This window comes from Scyliorhinus torazame, chromosome 30 (assembly GCF_047496885.1).
Source record: "Scyliorhinus torazame isolate Kashiwa2021f chromosome 30, sScyTor2.1, whole genome shotgun sequence".
Lineage (NCBI taxonomy): Eukaryota > Metazoa > Chordata > Chondrichthyes > Carcharhiniformes > Scyliorhinidae > Scyliorhinus > Scyliorhinus torazame.
The window spans coordinates 6,465,327-6,489,135 of NC_092736.1; the positions used below are offsets into that span (position 1 = coordinate 6,465,327).

Here is a 23,809-nt window from a genome sequence, read left to right on the forward strand (position 1 = left end):
GGGAGCGCCGCACTGTCAGAGGTTCAGTACTGAGGCAGTGCCGCACTGTCAGAGGGTCAGTACTGAGGGAGTGCCGCACTGTCAGAGGGTCAGTACTGAGGGAGTGCTGCACTGTCAGAAGGTCAGTACTGACGGAGCGCCGCATTGTCAGAGGGCCAGTACTGAGGGAGTGCCGCACTGTCAGAGGGTCAGTACTGAGGGAGTGCCGCACTGTCAGAGGGTCAGTACTGAGGGAGTGCCGCACTGTCAGAGGGTCAGTACTGAGGGAGTGCCGCACTGTCAGAGGGTCAGTACTGAGGGAGTGCTGCACTGTCAGAGGGTCAGTACTGAGGGAGTGCTGCACTGTCAGAGGGTCAGAACTGAGGGAGTGCCGCATAGTCAGAGGGTCAGTACTGAGGGAGTGCTGCACTGTCAGAGGGTCAGTACTGAGGGAGCGCCGCATTGTCAGAGGGTCAGTACTGAGGGAGTGCCGCACTGTCAGAGGGTCAGTACTGAGGGAGCGCCGCACTGTCAGAGGGTCAGTACTGAGGGAGTGCCGCACTGTCAGAGGGTCAGTACTGAGGGAGTGCCGCACTGTCAGAGGGTCAGTACTGAGGGAGTGCCGCACTGTCAGAGGGTCAGTACTGAGGGAGTGCCGCACTGTCAGAGGGTCAGTACTGAGGGAGTGCGGCACTGTCAGAGGGTCAGTACTGAGGGAGTGCCACACTGTCAGAGGGTCAGTACTGAGGGAGCGCCGCACTGTCAGAGGGTCAGTACTGAGGCAGCGCCGCACTGTCAGAGGGTCAGTACTGAGGGAGTGCTGCACTGTCAGAGGGTCAGTACTGAGGGAGAGCCGCACTGTCAGAGGGTCAGCACTGAGGCAGCGCCGCACTGTCAGAGGGTCAGTACTGAGGGAGTGCTGCACTGTCAGAGGGTCAGTACTGAGGGAGCGCCGCATTGTCAGAGGGCCAGTACTGAGGGAGTGCCGCACTGTCAGAGGGTCAGTACTGAGGGAGTGCTGCACTGTCAGAGGGTCAGTACTGAGGGAGTGCTGTACTGTCAGAGGGTCAGTACTGAGGGAGTGCTGCACTGTCAGAGGGTCAGTACTAAGTGAGTGCTGCACTGTCAGAGGGTCAGTACTGAGGGAGCGCTGCACTGTCAGAGGGTAAGTACTGAGGGAATGCTGCACTGTCAGAGGGTCAGTACTGAGGGAGTGCTGCACTGTCAGAGGGTCAGTACTGAGGCAGTGCCGCACTGTCAGAGGATCTGTACTGAGAGAGTGCTGCACTGTCAGAGGGTCAGTACTGAGGGAGTGCTGCACTGTCAGAGGGTCAGTTCTGAGGAGGTGCTGCACTGTCAGAGAGTCAGTACTGAGGGAGCGCCGCACTGTCAGAGGTTCAGTACTGAGGCAGTGCCGCACTGTCAGAGGGTCAGTACTGAGGGAGTGCCGCACTGTCAGAGGGTCAGTACTGAGGGAGTGCTGCACTGTCAGAAGGTCAGTACTGAGGGAGCGCCGGATTGTCAGAGGGCCAGTACTGAGGGAGTGCTGCACTGTCAGAGGGTCAGTACTGAGGGAGTGCCGCACTGTCAGAGGGTCAGTACTGAGGGAGTGCCGCACTGTCAGAGGGTCAGTACTGAGGGAGTGCCGCACTGTCAGAGGGTCAGTACTGAGGGAGTGCTGCACTGTCAGAGGGTCAGTACTGAGGGAGTGCCGCACTGTCAGAGGGTCAGTACTGAGGGAGTGCTGCACTGTCAGAGGGTCAGTACTGAGGGAGTGCTGTACTGTCAGAGGGTCAGTACTGAGGGAGTGCTGCACTGTCAGAGGGTCAGTACTAAGTGAGTGCTGCACTGTCAGAGGGTCAGTACTGAGGGAGCGCTGCACTGTCAGAGGGTAAGTACTGAGGGAATGCTGCACTGTCAGAGGGTCAGTACTGAGGGAGTGCTGCACTGTCAGAGGGTCAGTACTGAGGCAGTGCCGCACTGTCAGAGGATCTGTACTGAGAGAGTGCTGCACTGTCAGAGGGTCAGTACTGAGGGAGTGCTGCACTGTCAGAGGGTCAGTTCTGAGGAGGTGCTGCACTGTCAGAGAGTCAGTACTGAGGGAGCGCCGCACTGTCAGAGGTTCAGTACTGAGGCAGTGCCGCACTGTCAGAGGGTCAGTACTGAGGGAGTGCCGCACTGTCAGAGGGTCAGTACTGAGGGAGTGCTGCACTGTCAGAAGGTCAGTACTGAGGGAGCGCCGCATTGTCAGAGGGCCAGTACTGAGGGAGTGCCGCACTGTCAGAGGGTCAGTACTGAGGGAGTGCCGCACTGTCAGAGGGTCAGTACTGAGGGAGTGCCGCACTGTCAGAGGGTCAGTACTGAGGGAGTGCCGCACTGTCAGAGGGTCAGTACTGAGGGAGTGCTGCACTGTCAGAGGGTCAGTACTGAGGGAGTGCTGCACTGTCAGAGGGTCAGTACTGAGGGAGTGCCACACTGTCAGATGGTCAGTACTGAGGGAGCGCCGCACTGTCAGAGGGTCAGTACTGAGGCAGCGCCGCACTGTCAGAGGGTCAGTACTGAGGGAGTGCTGCACTGTCAGAGGGTCAGTACTGAGGGAGTGCCGCACTGTCAGAGGGTCAGCACTGAGGCAGCGCCGCACTGTCAGAGGGTCAGTACTGAGGGAGTGCTGCACTGTCAGAGGGTCAGTACTGAGGGAGCGCCGCATTGTCAGAGGGCCAGTACTGAGGGAGTGCCGCACTGTCAGAGGGTCAGTACTGAGGGAGTGCCGCACTGTCAGAGGGTCAGTACTGAGGGAGTGCCGCACTGTCAGAGGGTCAGTACTGAGGGAGTGCCGCACTGTCAGAGGGTCAGTACTGAGGGAGTGCCGCACTGTCAGAGGGTCAGTACTGAGGGAGTGCTGCACTGTCAGAGGGTCAGTACTGAGGGAGTGCCGCACTGTCAGAGGGTCAGTACTGAGGGAGCGCCGCACTGTCAGAGGGTCAGTACTGAGGCAGCGCCGCACTGTCAGAGGGTCAGTACTGAGGGAGTGCTGCACTGTCAGAGGGTCAGTACTGAGGGGGTGCTGCACTGTCAGAGGGTCAGTACTGAGGGAGTACCGCACTGTCAGAGGGTCAGTACTGAGGGAGTGCTGCACTGTCAGAGGGTCAGTACTGAGGGAGTGCTGTACTGCCAGAGGGTCAGTACTGAGGGAGTGCTGCACTGTCAGAGGATCAGTACTGAGGGAGTGCCGCACTGTCAGAGGGTCAGTACTGAGGGAGTGCTGCACTGTCAGAGGGTCAGTACTGAGGGAGTGCTGTACTGTCAGAGGGTCAGTACTGAGGGAGTGCTGCACTGTCAGAGGGTCAGTACTAAGTGAGTGCTGCACTGTCAGAGGGTCAGTACTGAAGGAGCGCTGCACTGTCAGAGGGTAAGTACTGAGGGAATGCTGCACTGTCAGAGGGTCAGTACTGAGGGAGTGCTGCACTGTCAGAGGGTCAGTACTGAGGCAGTGCCGCACTGTCAGAGGATCTGTACTGAGGGAGTGCCGCACTGTCAGAGGGTCAGTACTGAGGGAGTGCTGCACTGTCAGAGGGTCAGTTCTGAGGAGGTGCTGCACTGTCAGAGAGTCAGTACTGAGGGAGCGCCGCACTGTCAGAGGTTCAGTACTGAGGCAGTGCCGCACTGTCAGAGGGTCAGTACTGAGGGAGTGCCGCACTGTCAGAGGGTCAGTACTGAGGGAGTGCTGCACTGTCAGAGGGTCAGTACTGAGGGAGCGCCGCATTGTCAGAGGGCCAGTACTGAGGGAGTGCCGCACTGTCAGAGGGTCAGTACTGAGGGAGTGCCGCACTGTCAGAGGGTCAGTACTGAGGGAGTGCCGCACTGTCAGAGGGTCAGTACTGAGGGAGTGCCGCACTGTCAGAGGGTCAGTACTGAGGGAGTGCTGCACTGTCAGAGGGTCAGTACTGAGGGAGTGCTGCACTGTCAGAGGGTCAGTACTGAGGGAGTGCCGCACTGTCAGAGGGTCAGTACTGAGGGAGCGCCGCACTGTCAGAGGGTCAGTACTGAGGGAGTGCCGCACTGTCAGAGGGTCAGTACTGAGGGAGTGCTGCACTGTCAGAGGGTCAGTACTGAGGGAGTGCCGCACTGTCAGAGGGTCAGCACTGAGGCAGCGCCGCACTGTCAGAGGGTCAGTACTGAGGGAGTGCTGCACTGTCAGAGGGTCAGTACTGAGGGAGTGCTGCACTGTCAGAGGGTCAGTACTGAGGGAGTGCCACACTGTCAGAGGGTCAGTACTGAGGGAGTGCCGCACTGTCAGAGGGTCAGTACTGAGGGAGTGCCGCACTGTCAGAGGGTCAGTACTGAGGGAGTGCCGCACTGTCAGAGGGTCAGTACTGAGGGAGTGCTGCACTGTCAGAGGGTCAGTACTGAGGGAGTGCTGCACTGTCAGAGGGTCAGTACCGAGGGAGTGCCGCACTGTCAGAGGGTCAGTACTGAGGGAGCGCCGCACTGTCAGAGGGTCAGTACTGAGGCAGCGCCGCACTGTCAGAGGGTCAGTACTGAGGGAGTGCTGCACTGTCAGAGGGTCAGTACTGAGGGGGTGCTGCACTGTCAGAGGGTCAGTACTGAGGGAGTACCGCACTGTCAGAGGGTCAGTACTGAGGGAGTGCTGCACTGTCAGAGGGTCAGTACTGAGGGAGTGCTGTACTGTCAGAGGGTCAGTACTGAGGGAGTGCTGCACTGTCAGAGGATCAGTACTGAGGGAGTGCCGCACTGTCAGAGGGTCAGTACTGAGGGAGTGCTGCACTGTCAGAGGGTCAGTACTGAGGGAGTGCTGTACTGTCAGAGGGTCAGTACTGAGGGAGTGCTGCACTGTCAGAGGGTCAGTACTAAGTGAGTGCTGCACTGTCAGAGGGTCAGTAATGAGGGAGCGCTGCACTGTCAGAGGGTAAGTACTGAGGGAATGCTGCACTGTCAGAGGGTCAGTACTGAGGGAGTGCTGCACTGTCAGAGGGTCAGTACTGAGGCAGTGCCGCACTGTCAGAGGATCTGTACTGAGAGAGTGCTGCACTGTCAGAGGGTCAGTACTGAGGGAGTGCTGCACTGTCAGAGGGTCAGTTCTGAGGAGGTGCTGCACTGTCAGAGAGTCAGTACTGAGGGAGCGCCGCACTGTCAGAGGTTCAGTACTGAGGCAGTGCCGCACTGTCAGAGGGTCAGTACTGAGGGAGTGCCGCACTGTCAGAGGGTCAGTACTGAGGGAGTGCTGCACTGTCAGAAGGTCAGTACTGAGGGAGCGCCGCATTGTCAGAGGGCCAGTACTGAGGGAGTGCCGCACTGTCAGAGGGTCAGTACTGAGGGAGTGCCGCACTGTCAGAGGGTCAGTACTGAGGGAGTGCCGCACTGTCAGAGGGTCAGTACTGAGGGAGTGCCGCACTGTCAGAGGGTCAGTACTGAGGGAGTGCTGCACTGTCAGAGGGTCAGTACTGAGGGAGTGCTGCACTGTCAGAGGGTCAGTACTGAGGGAGTGCCGCATAGTCAGAGGGTCAGTACTGAGGGAGTGCTGCACTGTCAGAGGGTCAGTACTGAGGGAGCGCCGCATTGTCAGAGGGTCAGTACTGAGGGAGTGCCGCACTGTCAGAGGGTCAGTACTGAGGGAGCGCCGCACTGTCAGAGGGTCAGTACTGAGGGAGTGCCGCACTGTCAGAGGGTCAGTACTGAGGGAGTGCCGCACTGTCAGAGGGTCAGTACTGAGGGAGTGCCGCACTGTCAGAGGGTCAGTACTGAGGGAGTGCCGCACTGTCAGAGGGTCAGTACTGAGGGAGTGCGGCACTGTCAGAGGGTCAGTACTGAGGGAGTGCTGCACTGTCAGAGGGTCAGTACTGAGGGAGTGCCACACTGTCAGAGGGTCAGTACTGAGGGAGCGCCGCACTGTCAGAGGGTCAGTACTGAGGCAGCGCCGCACTGTCAGAGGGTCAGTACTGAGGGAGTGCTGCACTGTCAGAGGGTCAGTACTGAGGGAGTGCCGCACTGTCAGAGGGTCAGCACTGAGGCAGCGCCGCACTGTCAGAGGGTCAGTACTGAGGGAGTGCTGCACTGTCAGAGGGTCAGTACTGAGGGAGCGCCGCATTGTCAGAGGGCCAGTACTGAGGGAGTGCCGCACTGTCAGAGGGTCAGTACTGAGGGAGTGCCGCACTGTCAGAGGGTCAGTACTGAGGGAGTGCCGCACTGTCAGAGGGTCAGTACTGAGGGAGTGCCGCACTGTCAGAGGGTCAGTACTGAGGGAGTGCTGCACTGTCAGAGGGTCAGTACTGAGGGAGTGCTGCACTGTCAGAGGGTCAGTACTGAGGGAGTGCCGCACTGTCAGAGGGTCAGTACTGAGGGAGCGCCGCACTGTCAGAGGGTCAGTACTGAGGCAGCGCCGCACTGTCAGAGGGTCCGTACTGAGGGAGTGCTGCACTGTCAGAGGGTCAGTACTGAGGGGGTGCTGCACTGTCAGAGGGTCAGTACTGAGGGAGTACCGCACTGTCAGAGGGTCAGTCCTGAGGGAGTGCTGCACTGTCAGAGGGTCAGTACTGAGGGAGTGCTGTACTGTCAGAGGGTCAGTACTGAGGGAGTGCTGCACTGTCAGAGGATCAGTACTGAGGGAGTGCCGCACTGTCAGAGGGTCAGTACTGAGGGAGTGCTGCACTGTCAGAGGGTCAGTACTGAGGGAGTGCTGCACTGTCAGAGGGTCAGTACTGAGGGAGTGCCGCACTGTCAGAGGGTCAGTACTGAGGGAGTGCCGCACTGTCAGAGGGTCAGTACTGAGGGAGTGCTGCACTGTCAGAGGGTCAGTACTGAGGGAGTGCTGCACTGTCAGAGGGTCAGTACTGAGGGAGTGCCGCACTGTCAGAGGGTCAGTACTGAGGGAGCGCCGCACTGTCAGAGGGTCAGTACTGAGGCAGCGCCGCACTGTCAGAGGGTCAGTACTGAGGGAATGCTGCACTGTCAGAGGGTCAGTACTGAGGGAGTGCTGCACTGTCAGAGGGTCAGTACTGAGGGAGTACCGCACTGTCAGAGGGTCAGTACTGAGGGAGAGCTGCACTGTCAGAGGGTCAGTACTGAGGGAGTGCTGTACTGTCAGAGGGTCAGTACTGAGGGAGTGCTGCACTGTCAGAGGGTCAGTACTGAGGGAGTGCCGCACTGTCAGAGGGTCAGTACTGAGGGAGTGCTGCACTGTCAGAGGGTCAGTACTGAGGGAGTGCTGTACTGTCATAGGGTCAGTACTGAGGGAGTGCTGCACTGTCAGAGGGTCAGTACTAAGTGAGTGCTGCACTGTCAGAGGGTCAGTACTGAGGGAGCGCTGCACTGTCAGAGGGTAAGTACTGAGGGAATGCTGCACTGTCAGAGGGTCAGTACTGAGGGAGTGCTGCACTGTCAGAGGGTCAGTACTGAGGCAGTGCCGCACTGTCAGAGGATCTGTACTGAGAGAGTGCTGGACTGTCAGAGTGTCAGTACTGAGGGAGCGCCGCACTGTCAGAGAGTCAGTACTGAGGGAGCGCCGCACTGTCAGAGGTTCAGTACTGAGGCAGTGCCGCACTGTCAGAGGGTCAGTACTGAGGGAGTGCCGCACTGTCAGAGGGTCAGTACTGAGGGAGTGCCGCACTGTCAGAGGGTCAGTACTGAGGGAGTTCCACACTGTCAGAGGGTCAGTACTGAGGGAGTGCCGCACTGTTAGAGGGTCAGTACTGAGGGAGTGCCGCACTGTCAGAGGGTCAGTACTGAGGGAGTGCCGCACTGTCAGAGGGTCAGTACTGAGGGAGTGCTGCACTGTCAGAGGGTCAGTACTAAGGGAGTGCCGCACTGTCAGAGGGTCAGTACTGAGGGAGCGCCGCACTGTCAGAGGGTCAGTACTGAGGCAGCGCCGCACTGTCAGAGGGTCAGTACTGAGGGAGTGCTGCACTGTCAGAGGGTCAGTACTGAGGGAGCGCCGCACTGTCAGAGGGTCAGTACTGAGGCAGCGCCGCACTGTCAGAGGGTAAGTACTGAGGGAGTGCCGCACTGTCAGAGGGTCAGTACTGAGGGAGTGCCGCACTGTCAGAGGGTCAGTACTGAGGGAGTGCTGCACTGTCAGAGGGTCAGTACTGAGGGAGTGCTGCACTGTCAGAGAGTCAGTACTGAGGGAGTGCTGCACTGTCAGAGGGTCAGTCCTGAGGGAGTGCGGCACTGTCAGAGGGTCAGTACTGAGGGAGTGCCGCACTGTCAGAAGGTCAGTACTGAGGGTGTGCCGCACTGTCAAAGGGTCAGTACTGGGATAGTGCCGCACTGTCAGAGGGTCTATACTGAGGGAGTGCTGCACTGTCAGAGGGTCAGTACTGAGGGAGTGCCGCACTGTCAGAGGGTCAGTGCTGAGGGAGTTCTGCACTGTCAGAGGGTCAGTACTGAGGGAGTGCTGCACTGTCAGAGAGTCGGTACTGAGGGAGTGCTGCACTGTCAGAGGGTCAGTACTAAGGGAGTGCTGCACTGTCAGAGGGTCAGTACTAAGGGTGTGCTGCACTGTCAGAGGGTCAGTACTGAGGGAGTGCTGCACTGTCAGAGGGTCAGTACTGAGGGAGTACCGCACTGTCAGAGGGTCAGTACTGAGAGAGTGCTGCACTGTCAGAGGGTCAGTACTGAGGGAGTGCCGCACTGTCAGAGGGTCAGTACTGAGGGAGTGCTGCACTGTCAGAGGGTCAGTACTGAGGGAGTGCTACACTGTCAGAGGGTCAGTACTGAGGGAGTGCCGCACTGTCAGAGGGTCAGTACTGAGGGAGTGCTGCACTGTCAGAGGGTCAGTACTGAGGGAGTGCCGCACTGTCAGAGGGTCAGTACTGAGGGAGTGCTGCACTGTCAGAGGGTCAGTACTGAGGGAGTGCTGCACTGTCAGAGAGTCGGTACTGAGAGAGTGCTGCACTGTCAGAGGGTCAGTACTGAGGGAGTGCTGCACTGTCAGAGGGTCAGTATTGAGGGTGTGCCGCACTGTCAGAGGGTCAGTACTAAGGGAGTGCCGCACTGCCAGAGGGTCAGTACTGAGGGAGTGCCGCACTGTCAGAGGGTCAGTACTGAGGGAGTGCCGCACTGTCAGAGATTCAGTACTGAGGGAGTGCCGCAGTGCCAGAGGGTCAGTACTGAGGGAGTGCCGCACTGTCAGAGGGTCAGTACTGAGGGAGTGCTGCACTGTCAGAGGTGCTGCCTGTGAGGTGAGACATTAAACCAAGGCCCAGTCCACCCACTCACGAGAGGACACAAGATCCCCAGTGAAACTGAGCTGGGAGCACTTGCCCAATGAAAACAACCGATCTGTTCATGTGTTTTCTGGGATCTTGCTGTGTGAAAACCGTCTGCCCCGTTACCTACATGGCAACAGTGGGTTGTATTTGAAAACGTAGTTCATTGGCCGGGAAGCACTTTGGATGTTCTGAGGTTGTGAAGGACATTACAGGGATACGCAAGTTCATTTTTAAACTTGAGGTTTCCATAGTAACTGATAGCACTTTAAAAGGACAGTTAATTTTGTGCAAGTCTATCTGACATTTCTCGTCCCTTCCCCACAGGATGTCCTGACCACGGAGGTGGTGGAGATGGTTCTCCGCAGTGAGGGGCGATGGGGAGTGAGTGACATTGGCAGAATCTGTCGAATTCAGCAGGGGCGCTCTGCACAGACCGTTCTGCTCAGTAAAAAGCTCAGCCTGGCAACAAGAGTGGTCAAAAACATCGTGAAGAGGCGACGAGGTGAGTAAATCAAGTACCCTGGAAACCTGAATAGGGCACACTGCCTGGGCATCAGTACCCCGAAGTGGCACAGGGTCTGTACCCCAAACCCCAAAACACCCAAAGTGGCACAGGATCTGTACCCCAAAACACTCAAAGTGGCACAGTGTCTGTACCCCAAACCCCAAAACAACTGAATTGGCACAATGTGTAGCCAAAACTCTCGAATTGGCACCACATCTGTACCCCCAAAACCCTGAAGAGGGCACAGTGCCTGTACCCCAAAACTCTGGAGAGGGCACAGTGCCTGTACCCCCAAACTGTGGGGAGGGCACAGTGCCTGTACCCCAAAACCCTGGAGAGGGCACAGTGCCTGTACCCCAAAACCCTGGAGAGGGCACAGTGCCTGTACCCCAAAACTCTGGAGAGGGCACAGTGCCTGTACCCCCAAACTGTGGGGAGGGCACAGTGCCTGTACCCCAAAACCCTGGAGAGGGCACAGTGCCTGTACCCCAAAACCCTGGAGAGGGCACAGTGCCTGTACCCCCAAACCCTGGAGAGGGCACAGTGCCTGTACCCCCAAACCCTGGAGAGGGCACAGTGCCTGTACCCCAAAACCCTGGAGAGAGTACAGTGCCTGTACCCCAAAACCCTGGAGAGGGCACAGTGCCTGTACCCCAAAACCCTGGAGAGGGCACAGTGCCTGTACCCCCATACCCTGGAGAGGGCACAGTGCCTGTACCCCCAAAACCCTGGAGAGGGCACAGTGCCTGTACCCCTAAACCCTGGAGAGGGCACAGTGCCTGTACCCCAAAACCCTGGAGAGGGCACAGTGCCTGTACCCCAAAACCCTGGAGAGGGCACAGTGCCTGTACCCCCAAACCCTGGAGAGGGCACAGTGTGCTCCACCTGTGAGACCGGCTTCGAGTCTGGGATGGAGAAAGGGAGGCCGCTGGCCTGGCCCTTTGTTCCGAATTATTTTCAATCATTTCTGCAGAAATTGGAAATGTGAAGTTAGAAGAAAACAGGCTGAGGGTCATTTCTCCCAGCTTTCACACACGGTCACAATGCCTGGCACCTGAGGGTAACTGCACACCAGCCGAGAGATGCTCAAAACCTCCAATTGGGCTTCAGCAGAAGAGAGATTGTCAGGATAAAATTCTGGGAGTGCGGCCGTTGTGCTGGTGAGCCACTTTGAACTGCAGCATTCCGTGTGGTATAAAACCCGAAATTGGCACATATCCCAAAACCCTGTCAGGGAGGGAATACCAGGATTTTGCCCCAGCGACAGCGAAGGAACGGCTGTTGCATTTCCGCGTCAGGATGGCATGGGGCTCGGGGGGGAACCTCCAGGTGGGTGGTGTCCCCAGGTATCTGCTGCCCTTGTCCTTCTCGATGGTGGTAGTTTGTGAGGTTGCGTCTAAGAAGTCTTGATAAATGACGGGAAAAGGTGCACAATGTGACATTTCCCTCTGCCCCCATTGTAGAGGGCATCCCGAATTGCATTGACATCAAGGCCACCTTTCCCACAGCCTGGAGCAGTAGCCAGCTTGCTGGAATGGCTGACAGCGAATTTTCCGACTGTTTGGGAATTCTCACCAGCGATCAGGATCTGTCTGCAGAGCATCTGAAAACCCTGCTCACAAGAACCAAGCAGGTGAGGCCAGGAATAATAATGATAATAATCGCTTATTGTCACAAGTCGGCTTCAAATGAAGTTACTGTGAAAAGCCCCTAGTCGCCACATTCCGGCGCCTGTTCGGGGAGGCTGGTACGGGAATTGAACCCGCGCTATTGGCAGCACGGTAGCACTGTGGCTTCACAGCGCCAGGGTCCCAGGTTCGATTCCGGCTTGGGTCACTGTGCAGAGTCTGCACGTTCTCTCCGTGTCTGCGTGGGTTTCCTCCGGGTGCTCCGGTTTCCTCCCACAGTCCAAAGACGTGCAGGTTAGGTGGATTGGTCATGCTAAATTGCCCTTAGTGACCAAAAAGTTTAGGAGGGGTTATTGGGTTATGGGGATAGGTTGGAAGTGAGGGTTTAAGTGGGTCGGTGCAGACTTGATGGACCGAATGGCCTCCTTCTGCACTGTATGTTCTATGTTCTATTGTTCTGCATTACAAGACAGCTGTTTAGCCCACTGTGCTAAACCAGCCCCTAATGCCTGAATGTACAAGGCCATTGGTGAAGGGAAAGAGTTTTAGTGTGTGTGTGAGTGTGAGTGTGTCTGTGTGTGAGTGTGTGTATATGTATATGTGTATGTGAGTGTGAATGTGTGTGTTTGTGTGAGTGTGCGTGTGTGTGAGTGTGCACGTGTCAGTGTGAGTGTGTGCCTGTGTGTGTGTTTATATGTGTAAATGTGAATGTTTGTGTCTGTATGTGTGTCTGTGTGTGTGCATGTGTAAGTGTGAGTGTGTGTCTGTGAGTGTGTGTGTGCACAGTAACTGCAAGATTGTAAATTATAATCAAGGGCCTCAGACGGCAGACTGCAGAGTGAATTTGGGCTCAAGCAGCCAGGGGAATTATTAATGGATGACATTCGACCAGAAGAAATCAGAGAAGACAGCGGGTATTTGCCTTCTTGGATCTGCTCCGCCATTGAATAAGATCACAGCAATTCCCAACTCTCAGTCACCCGCCCTCCCATGAGGCGCAGAACCCAACTAAGTGATCAGTGATTGGTGATTAATGGAGGGTCAGAGGTCTCGGTGTGACTGAGGGTCAGAGTTCTCGGTGTGAGTGAGGTTCAGAGGTCTCGGTGTGAGTGAGGGTCAGAGGTCTCGGTGTGAGTGAAGGTCAGAGGTCTCGGTGTGAGTGAGGGTCAGAGGTCTCGGTGTGAGTGAGGGTCAGAGGTCTCGGTGTGAGTGAGGGTCAGAGGTCTCGGTGTGAGTGAGGGTCAGAGGTCTCGGTGTGAGTGAGGGTCAGAGGTCTCGGTGTGAGTGAAGGTCAGAGGTCTCGGTGTGAGTGAAGGTCAGAGGTCTCGGTGTGAGTGAGGGTCAGAGGTCTCGGTGTGAGTGAAGGTCAGAGGTCTCGGTGTGAGTGGAGGCCAGAGGTCTCGGTGTGAGTGGGGGTCAGAGGTCTCGGTGTGAGTGAGGGTCAGAGGTCTCGGTGTGAGTGAGGGTCAGAGGTCTCGGTGTGACTGAGGGTCAGAGGTCTCGGTGTGAGTGAGGGTCAGAGGTCTCGGTGTGAGTGAGGGTCAGAGGTCTCGGTGTGAGTGAGGGTCAGAGGTCTCGGTGTGAGTGAGGGTCAGAGGTCTCGGTGTGAGTGAAGGTCAGAGGTCTCGGTGTGAGTGAAGGTCAGAGGTCTCGGTGTGAGTGAGGGTCAGAGGTCTCGGTGTGAGTGAGGGTCAGAGGTCTCGGTGTGAGTGAGGGTCAGAGTTCTCGGTGTGAGTGAGGGTCAGAGGTCTCGGTGTGAGTGAGGGTCAGAGGTCTCGGTGTGAGTGAGGGTCAGAGGTCTCGGTGTGAGTGAAGGTCAGAGGTCTCGGTGTGAGTGAGGGTCAGAGGTCTCGGTGTGAGTGAAGGTCAGAGGTCTCGGTGTGAGTGAAGGTCAGAGGTCTCGGTGTGAGTGAGGGTCAGAGGTCTCGGTGTGAGTGAGGGTCAGAGGTCTCGGTGTGAGTGAGGGTCAGAGGTCTCGATGTGAGTGAGGGTCAGAGGTCTCGGTGTGAGTGAGGGTCAGAGGTCTCGGTGTGAGTGAGGGTCAGAGGTCTCGGTGTGAGTGAGGGTCAGAGGTCTCGGTGTGAGTGAGGGTCAGAGGTCTCGGTGTGAGTGAGGGTCAGAGGTCTCGGTGTGAGTGAGGGTCAGAGGTCTCGGTGTGAGTGAAGGTCAGAGGTCTCGGTGTGAGTGAAGGTCAGAGGTCTCGGTGTGAGTGAGGGTCAGAGGTCTCGGTGTGAGTGAGGGTCAGAGGTCTCGGTGTGAGTGAGGGTCAGAGTTCTCGGTGTGAGTGAGGGTCAGAGGTCTCGGTGTGAGTGAGGGTCAGAGGTCTCGGTGTGAGTGAGGGTCAGAGGTCTCGGTGTGAGTGAAGGTCAGAGGTCTCGGTGTGAGTGAGGGTCAGAGGTCTCGGTGTGAGTGAAGGTCAGAGGTCTCGGTGTGAGTGAAGGTCAGAGGTCTCGGTGTGAGTGAGGGTCAGAGGTCTCGGTGTGAGTGAGGGTCAGAGGTCTCGGTGTGAGTGAGGGTCAGAGGTCTCGATGTGAGTGAGGGTCAGAGGTCTCGGTGTGAGTGAGGGTCAGAGGTCTCGGTGTGCGTGAGGGTCAGAGGTCTCGGTGTGAGTGAGGGTCAGAGGTCTCGGTGTGAGTGAGGGTCAGAGGTCTCGGTGTGAGTGAGGGTCAGAGGTCTCGGTGTGAGTGAGGGTCAGAGGTCTCGGTGTGAGTGAGGGTCAGAGGTCTCGGTGTGAGTGAGGGTCAGAGGTCTCGGTGTGAGTGAGGGTCAGAGGTCTCGGTGTGAGTGAGGGTCAGAGGTCTCGGTGTGAGTGAGGGTCAGAGGTCTCGGTGAATTTAGGGTACCCAATTAATTTTTTCCAATTAGGGGGCAATTTAGCGTGGCCAGTCCACCTACCCTGCATATAGACCATAGACCATACAGCATAGAAGGAGGCCATTCGGCCCATCGAGTCGGCACCGACCCACTTAAACCCTCACTTCCACCCTATCCCCGTAACCCAATAACCCCTCCGAACCTTTTTTGACACTAAGGGCAATTTATCGTGGCCAATCCACCTACTCTGCACGTCTTTGGACTGTGGGAGGAAACCGGAGCACCCGGAGGAAACCCACATCTTTGGGTTGTGGGGGCGAAACCCACGCAGATACGGGAAGAATGTGCAAACTCCACACGGACAGTGACCCTGAGCCGGGATCGAACCTGGGACCTCGGCGCCGTGAGGCCGCAGTGCTAACCACTGTGCCACGGCGTCGCCCTTGCACGTGCTTTAAAAAAATATTTTATTCAAGGCATTTGCATATAAACAATCCAAAGCAGAAGAAAAAACAACTCTCCCCCGCCCTGCTCCCCAAGACCATCCCCCTTCTCCCATCCCCCCCCCCCCCATTCCCCTCCCCGCCGACCCCTCAAACCTTAAATAAATCACTAAATGGCTTCCACCTCTGAATGAACCCATCCACCGACCCCCTCAAGATGACCTTCTCCAGCCTCAGGAATTCCGACAGGTCAGTCACCCACCCCCCCGCGTTCAGCGGCTCCGAGTCCCTCCATTCCAGCAAGATCCGTCTCCCGCTTATCGGAGGCAAAGGCCACAACATCGGCCTCTCTCACCGCCTGGGCTCCCGGGTCTTCCGACTCCCCAAAAATCGCCTCCTCTGGACTCGGGGCCACCTTCGCCCCCAGTAACTCGGACATCACGTCCGCAAACCCCCACCAGAACCCCTTCAGCTTCGGACACGCCCAAAACATGTGGGCGTGATTCGCGAGTCTCGGCGGGCTCCGCCCACACCTGTCCTCTGCCCCTCAAAAACCTACTTATCCCTGCCCTATGTCCACCTTTAAACTGAGTGAGGCTTATCCTCACACACGACGAGGACGCATTCACCCTCCGTGGGGCCTCTGCCCATGGTCCAGCCTCCACTACCCCTCCAGGCTCCACCTCCCACTTGTGGTTTATAGCCCCCCCCCCCCCAGGGCCTCCTCCCAATCCATCAGCTCCTTATAGACATCGGACACCTTCCCCTCCCCATCTCGTCTTTCGATAGCGCCCTGTGCTGCAACCCCAGGAGCGGCAGCCCAGCAAAGGACGGCATCTCTCTCCTCCCCAAATCCCGGACCTGTAGGCACCTAAAGCCGTTCTCCCGGGCAGCTCGTACTCTTCCTCCAGGTCCTCCAACCTCGCAAATTTTTCCCCTATGTACAAATCGCCAAATCGCTCGATCCCTGCTTGCCACAATCCCGAAACTACGTATCCAACCCCCCCCCCCCCCGGCACAAACCTATGCTTATCGCAGATGGGTGTCCGCACCGAGACACCCTCCAGCTCCTGCTGCCTCCACTGCCCCCACACCCTTAGGGCCGGCACCACCACTGGGCCCGGCGAGAAAGGCAGAGGCGCCAACAAGAAAGCCCTCAAATCCACTCGCCTACACGATGCCGCCTGCATCTGACCCCACGCCGACCCCTCCCCCACGACCCATTTCCTAACCATGGCAATGTTCGCCGCCCAGGAGTGATTCATCATGTTCGCCAGCCATTCCCCTGTGCCCCCGCCCTAGAAAAACCCTCCTAACCTGCGGGGTCTTCCCCGCCCACACAAACCCAGAGATCAGTGTGCTAACTTTCTTGAAAAATGACTTCAGGACACAAATCCCGGAGGTTTTGGAACACAAACAGAAACCTTGGCAGCACCGTCATTCTCACTGTCTGCCCTGCCAGCGACCTTCCCTAACATCCGCCTAATAAAAGCCCCAATTTGGGGCATAAACGTTCACCAAAGCCACAGGCATCCCTTCCAGCTTTCCACTAACCATCACGAACCTTCCTTCCCGTATCTGCCACAATATTCCCCACCTTGGACGTCACCCGCTTGTTCACCAACACCGCCACCCCCCTCGTCTTCATATCCAGTCCCGAGCGGGACACCTGCCCCACCCGTCCGTTCCTCAACCTCACCTGGACCCCTATCTTCAGGTCCGTCTCCTGCAAAAAGACCACGTCCGCCTTCAGACATCTCATGTGCGTGAATAGACGTGGCCGTTTGACCGGCTCATTCAGCCCCCTCCCATTCCACGTGACCAGCCTCCCCCCCCCCACCCCCTTTCACTCCCGTTGACCCGCCGCCTGGCTAGGAGCTCTCCCTGTGCTAATTACTCTTTCACTGTGCGTGCTATCTGTCCAACGTGTTGAAACGAAAGCACAAATATTGACTTTTCAAAATGACAGGAAGTTCAATTTGAATCCATTACTCTGTGATTACTGGTGATAATCTGGCGATGGTGATCCTCAGGAATGTTCAGATTGGCGAGGATGTGAATTTCTTCCCTGGAAAGGGGTTGTGGAGTTTCTGGGACAATAGTTGGGCTATTTGAACAGCCGGTTCGGGGGTGCGTTAAAGTGGTGGACTGACTCTTTATTCAAAGTGCTGCCTGTTTTCTATTTAACTATATTAATTCCTAACGACCAAAGTGTTCCCCCGCTGGGAAATATCAAATGATCAGCTTTCATCAGCTGAGGCCCTAATGCACTAACAGTGCAGCAAGAACCCAAAATAGTCTCAGTGAAGCAGAGATCCAACAATAGATAGTCAGTGAACAATATAACACTGAGGAAGGCCACTGTAATCAGGGCAGCAGCAGCTCCATTAACTGCAGTTACCGGGGATCTTGATTCTTCACCAGCCAGCCGGCTGCCTCTGTCAGTCACACCAGCAACCGTGAGTGCGGAGCACTGTGGAAATGCTTCAGTTATCCAGGGTGGGATTTAACTAAATGGGGACAAATCCCATTGCGAGCGCGTTTAGCCTCGTGTTTCCCGGCCCTCGCTGCGCTGAGAAATCATAGAATCAATGTACAGTGCAGAAGGAGGCCATTCGGCCCATCAAGTCTGCACCGGCCCTTGGAAAGAGCACCCCACTCAAGCACACACCTCCTCCACCCTAAACCCAGTAACTCCAATTAACCTTTTTGGACACAAAGGGGCAATTTAGCATGGCCAATCCACCTAACCTGCACATCTTTGGACTGTGGGAGGAAACCGGAGCACCCGGAGGAAACCCACGCGCACACTGGGAGGATGTGCAGACTCCGCACAGACAGTGACCCAAGCCGGGAATCGAACCTGGGACCCTGGCGCTGTGAAGCAACTGTGCTAACCACTATGCTGCCGTGCTGCTCTGAATCGGCACTCGCGTTAGACGGGGAGCCACGGCGAGGAATGTACGTCTGAGGCTGCGCATTGCCCCGTTTTGTTGACACGGAACTCCGCTCGTTTGAACTCCCCAGTGTAGCGAGATAAGTAGTGTCCCAATCTCTGTAGCCCCCAAAGTGACCCCGACCCTCCCCAGCCCCAATGCACTATGGGTGGATCCTCCAGCCCCTCCCCCAACAGCCGCACATGGCACCCCCGGCGAGATCGCCACCATGCAATAAAATGCCAGCTTGGCAGTGCCAACCTGGTACCCTGGCAGTGCCAGGATACGACCCTGCCCAAAGGGCGTGCACCTGGGGGCCTCTGATCCCCTGGAAGACCATCACGAGCGCTGTTCCACCTGGTCCGCGTTTGTGGAGACCAGTACGAAACGGCGCTCACCCCAAGTCTCCAAGGCGCAGGAGATTGATCCCAACGCCTCAGGTACCTCAGGAATCTGCACATTACTGTAAGACTAGCTGGGGTATTAATGGATATGGAGCCAATTCTAGAAGGAATTGAGATCTGTCATGATCTCATTGTATGGTAGAACATAGTTGATGGGCTGAATGGTCCATGTATAACCAAGCCAGTTCCAGGACCCTGACCCTGCGGCGATGGAGTAAATGCCAATGTGTGACCAATGGCCAAGTCAGGATGGTGAGTGACTCGGAGGGGAACGTCCAGCTGTTGGCTCTCCAATGCAGTCGCTACACTTGTTTTTCCAGGTGTTTGGAAAGGGCTGCAGAAGAACTCTGGGCGTTAAATTGCCTCCTTTCTCTGTTCCCAGTTGTACGGCTCCGTGAGATCGATGAAACCGTGGCAGGTCCTCCAGCTGGGCCAAGCAGTTACCCAACTCAGTGACCGAGATCTTCAAGATCTGGATGTCTCAGACCTGGGAATTCTGTCCTTCCTGGGGGAAATGGATGAATGGAATAAGAAACAGGTAAGATTGGCCTTCTCTTGTACCCCCGCACCTCTCTATATGCATCCCGCTCCCCCTCTTGTTCCAGCTTTTTCCTTCACCTCGCTCCTGGAGGTGTTGGATATTTGACCAAGGAGGGCATTGTTTCTGAGCCCAGTCCTCTCTGCATCCACAGACACTCTGGTTTCCGGCTGCAAGTCCCTGGTCAGTGATCAGAAGCGGAAACCTCAGCTAATTTTTTAAAAATTCCTTTACCGGACGTGGGCGTCGCTGGTTCATAGAATCATAGAATTTACAGTGCAGAAGGAGGCCATTCGGCCCATCGAGTCTGCACCGGCCCTTGGAAAGAGCACCTCACTCAAGCACTCACCGCCTCCACCCCACCCCCTTATCCCAGTAACCCAGTAACCCCAATTAATCTTTTTGGACACTAAGGGCAATTTATCATGGCCAGTCCACCTAACCTGCGCATCTTTGGACTGTGGGAGGAAACCGGAGCACCCGGAGGAAACCCACGCACACACGGGGAGGATGTGCAGACTCCGCACAGACAGTGACCCAAGCCGGGAATCGAACCTGGGACCCTGGAGCTGTGAAGCAACTGTGCTAACCACTATGCTACCGTGCAGCCCCAACACTGGTTAGGACAGCGATTATTGCCCATCCCTAGTTGCCCTTCAGAAGGCGGTGATAAGTTGCCTTCTTGAACCACTGCAGCCTTTGAGGTGTAGGTACACCCTCTATGCTGTTAGAGAGGGAGTTCCAGGATTTTGACCCAGCGACAGTGAAGGAGCGACCGATATATTTCCAAGTGACTTGGAGGGGAACCTCAAGGTGGTGGGGTTCCGAGGTATCTGCTGCTCTTGTCCTTCTGGGTGGTAGTGGACATGGGTTTGGAAGGTGCTGTCTAAGGAACCTTGGTGAGTTCCTGCAGTGTATCTTGTAGATGGTACACACGGCTGCTACTGTTTGTCGGTGGTGGAGGATTTGAATGTTTGTGGAAGGAGGAACAATCAAGCGGGGCTGCTTTGTCCTGGATGGTGTCGAGCTTCTTGAGTGTTGTTGGAGCTGCACTCATCCAGGCAAGTGGAGAGTATTCCATCACACTCCTGACTTGTGCCTTGTAGATGGTGGACAGGCTTTGGAGGGTCAGGAGGTGAGTTATTCTCCACAGGATTCCCAGCCTCTGACCTGCTCTGGTAGCCACAGTATTAATGTGTCTGGGTCCAGTTCAGTTTCTGATCAATGGTAACCCCCAGGATGTTGATTGTGGGGGAATTCAGCGGTGGTAATGCCATTGAATGTCAAGGGACGATGGTTAGATCTCCTCTTGTAGGAGACGGTCATTGCCTGGCACTTGTGTGGCGTGAATGTAACTTGCCACTTGTCAGCCCCGAGCCTGGATATTGTCCGGGTCTTGCTGCATTTGGACACGGACTGCGTCAGTATCTGAGGAGTCGCGAATGGTGCTGAACTCTGTACAGTCGTCCGCAAACATCCCCACTTCTGACCTTATGATGGAAGGGAGGTCGTTGATGAAGCAGCTGAAGATGGTTGGGCCTCGGACACGACCCTGAGGAACTCCTGCAGTGATGTCCTGAAGCTGAGATGATTGACCTCCAATCACCACAACCATCTTCCTTTGTGCCGGGTATGACTCCAACCAGTGGAGAGCTTTCCTCCTGACTCCCATTGATTCCAGTTTAGCTCGGGCTCCTTGATGCAACACTCCGTAAAATGCTGCCTTGATGTCAAAGGCAGTCACTCTCACCTCACCTCTGGCATTCAGCTCTTTTGTCCATGTTTGAAGCAAGGCTGTAATGAGGTCAGGAGCTGAGTGACCCTGGTGTAACCCAAACTGAGTGTCCGTGAGCAGGTTATTGCCGAGTAAGTGCCGCTTGATAGCGCTGTTGATGACTCCTTCCATCACTTTGCTGATGATGGAGAGTAGACTGATCGGGCGGTAATTGGCGGGGTTGGATTTGTCCTGTTTCTTGTGTACAGGACACACCTGGGCAATTTTCCACATTGTCGGGTAAATGCCAGTGTTGCAGCTGTATTGGAAACAGCTTGGCTAGGGGTGCGGCCCATTCTGGAGAACAAGTCTTCAGTACCATTGCCGGAATATTGTCAGAGCCCATAGCCTTCGCAGTGTCAAGTGCCTTCAGCCGTTTTGTTGATACCACGCGGAGTGAATCGTATTGGCTGAAGACGGACATCTGTGATGCTGGGGATCTCCGGAGGAGGCCGAGATGATAGGATGATTCAGACAGGAAACCGACCCGGTTCGAAAACCCAAATTCCACCCTCGTCTTCCTTCACTCTTACAGGTCGATCAAAATGTTGATTGTGTTAATTGTACCTTCTTGTGTCTTATAGAGGAAGGCGGCATTCAGCAGCTTTCTGCAGCGGAGTGGGCAGACAGTGCCCGAGCTCGAGGCCACCACGCTCACAGCCCTGGGACACTTGATCTGCGGCATGTCAGTCCCAGAAATAGAGATGATCAATCCGGAGGAATTCAGGTCGGAACGAGGGAAGGACATCCACCTAAACAAACTCTGGGATGGTGACATAGATGCTTGAAGTTCTGATTCATTATTTCAACTACAACCTCCATGGTGCATGGAAGGTCTTTGCCCCTGTTAGTGTATTCTGTATCCCTAACACTAAAACCGAGGAGTCTGTACGCGGAATTAATAGTTCTCTCAACCTGTCGCCTTCAATGACTTAAGAACAAAGACAGGAAGGTTGCCTTGCTCCTGCACATCCTTTATGTTTGTGACCTTTTATATTTTAAATTGTCTCCCCATATTCTTCCACCAAAATTAACCACTTCACGGGCGAGATTCTCCGACCCCCCGCCGGGTCGGAGAATCGCCGGCTGGCGGCCCCCCCCCCCGCAATTCTCCGGCCCGGATGGGCTGAAGTCCCGCCGCTAAAATGCCTGTCCCGCCGGCATAGATTAAACCACCTACCTTACCGGCGGGACAAGGCAGCGTGGGCGGGCTCCGGGGTCCTGGGGGGCGCGCGGGACGATCTGGCCCCAGGGGGTGCCCCCACGGTGGCCTGGCCCGCGATCGGGGCCCACCGATCCGTGGGCGGGCCTGTGCCGTGGGGGGCACTCTTTTCCTTCCGCCTTCGCCACGGTCTCCACCATGGCGGAGGCGGGAAGAGACCCCCTCCACTGCGCATGCGTGGGAAGCTGTCATCAATGTCATTTCCGCGCCAGCTGGCGGGGCACCAAAGGCCTTTTCCGCCAGCTGGCGGGGCGGAAATTAGGCGGCGCCGGCCTAGCCACTTAAGGTTGGGGCTCGGCCCCCCCAAAGATGCGGAGCATTCCGGACCTTTGGGGCGGCGCGATGCCCGCCTGATTGGCGCCGTTTTGGCCGCCAGTCGGCGGACATCGCGCCGATACTGGAGAATTTCGCCCCAGATTTCTCTGCATTGAACTTCATCTTTCCACCCATTCCACAGATTTCTTTATTTCCTTTTGAGGCCCGAAACTGGCCATCTCCCACTTCACACTGCTTCTTGATTCCGATCACCTGCAAATTTACAAAATGTGCCCTTTTTTACCAAGATGCAGCTGATTAATACAGATCAGCAGGATGGCAGCTGCCTCACATCTCAACATTTCCATCACTCAGAGTTACAGGTTCATAGCTCCTCAAACTGGAATTGGCACCAAACTATCATTAACCTGTGGGGAATCGCTGCGGCAGTCGGAGCAATGCCTCAGAGGCACATTGGGGCTAGAATATCCAGCACTGTGGTAAAGGGTGTTTGAAGGGGACAGTGTAGAGGGAGCTTTACTCTGTATCTAACCCCGTGCTGTACCTGTCCTGGGAGTGTTTGAAGGGGACAGTGTAGAGGGAGCTTTACTCTGTATCTAACCCCATGCTGTACCTGTCCTGGGAGTGATTGATGGGGACAGTGTAGAGGGAGCTTTACTCTGTATCTAACCCCGTGCTGTACCTGTCCTGGGAGTGTTTGATGGGGACAGTGTAGAGGGAGCTTTACTCTGTATCTAACCCCGTGCTGTACCTGTCCTGGGAGTGTTTGATGGGGACAGTGTAGAGGGAGCTTTACTCAATATCTAACCCTGTGCTGTAACTGTCCTGTGAGTGTTTGATGGGGACAGTGTAGAGGGAGATTTACTCTGTATCTAACCCTGTGCTGTACCTGTCCTGGGAGTGTTTGATGGGGACAGTGTAGAGGGAGCTTTACTCTGTATCTAACCCCATGCTGTACCTGTCCTGGGAGTGTTTGATGGGGACTGTGTAGCGGGAGCTTTACTCTGTATCTAACCCCGTGCTGTACCTGTCCTGGGAGTGTTTGATGGGGACAGTGTAGAGGGAGCTTTACTCTGTATCTAACCCCGTGCTGTACCTGACCTGTGAGTGTTTGATGGGGACAGTGTAGAGGGAGCTTTACTCTGTATCTAACCCAGTGCTGTACCTGTCCTGGGAGTGTTTGATGGGGACAGTGTAGAGGGAGCTTTACTCTGTATCTAACCCCGTGCTGTACCTGTCCTGGGAGTGTTTGATGGGGACAGTGTAGAGGGAGCTTTACTCTGTATCTAACCCCGTGCTGTACCTGTCCTGGGAGTGTTTGATGGGGACAGTGAAGAGGGAGCTTTACTCTGTATCTAACCCCGTGCTGTACCTGTCCTGGGAGTGTTTGATGCTGACCAGCGTTAGATTTCATTGAACTAACCTTGAGTATTTCTTGATCAAATGAAATAAGTTTGAAGTCGTTGAGGTCTTTCCTTAGCTCAAGAAAACAGATATTGTAACTGACTTGCACACACTGTGCTGTTGATACAGGGTGTAACTGACTTGCTGACACTGTTGTTGATACAGGGAGTAACTGACTTGCTGACACTGTGATGTTGATACAGGGTGTAACTGACTTGCTGACACTGTTGTTGATGCAGGGTGTAACTGACTTGCTGACACTGTTGTTGATGCAGGGTGTAACTGACTTGCTGACACTGTTGTTGATACAGGGAGTAACTGACTTGCTGACACTGTTGTTGATACAGGGTGTAACTGACTTGCTGACACTGTTGTTGATACAGGGTGTAACTGACTTGCTGACACTGTTGTTGATACAGGGAGTAACTGACTTGCTGACACTTGTTGATACAGGGTGTAACTGACTTGCTGACACTGTGTTGTTGATACAGAGTGTAACTGACTTGCTGACACTGTTGTTGATACAGGGTGTAACTGACTTGCTGACACTTGTTGATACAGGGTGTAACTGACTTGCTGACACTGTGTTGTTGATACAGGGTGTAACTGACTTGCTGACACTGTGTTGTTGATACAGAGTGTAACTGACTTGCTGACAC

At 55.7% G+C, this 23,809-nt stretch overlaps 1 protein-coding gene across 1 annotated transcript in view; it reads left to right on the forward strand.

Moving 5' to 3' along the window:
- Positions 1–23,809, forward strand: part of LOC140404258 (stereocilin) — a 131,475-nt gene that overhangs the window by 89,401 nt on the left and 18,265 nt on the right. The window contains exons 19-22 of the mRNA XM_072492590.1: positions 9,531–9,708; positions 11,175–11,344; positions 18,319–18,474; positions 20,833–20,975. Coding sequence (XP_072348691.1) covers positions 9,531–9,708; positions 11,175–11,344; positions 18,319–18,474; positions 20,833–20,975 — 647 coding nt within the window. The remainder of the gene's footprint in view (positions 1–9,530; positions 9,709–11,174; positions 11,345–18,318; positions 18,475–20,832; positions 20,976–23,809) is intronic.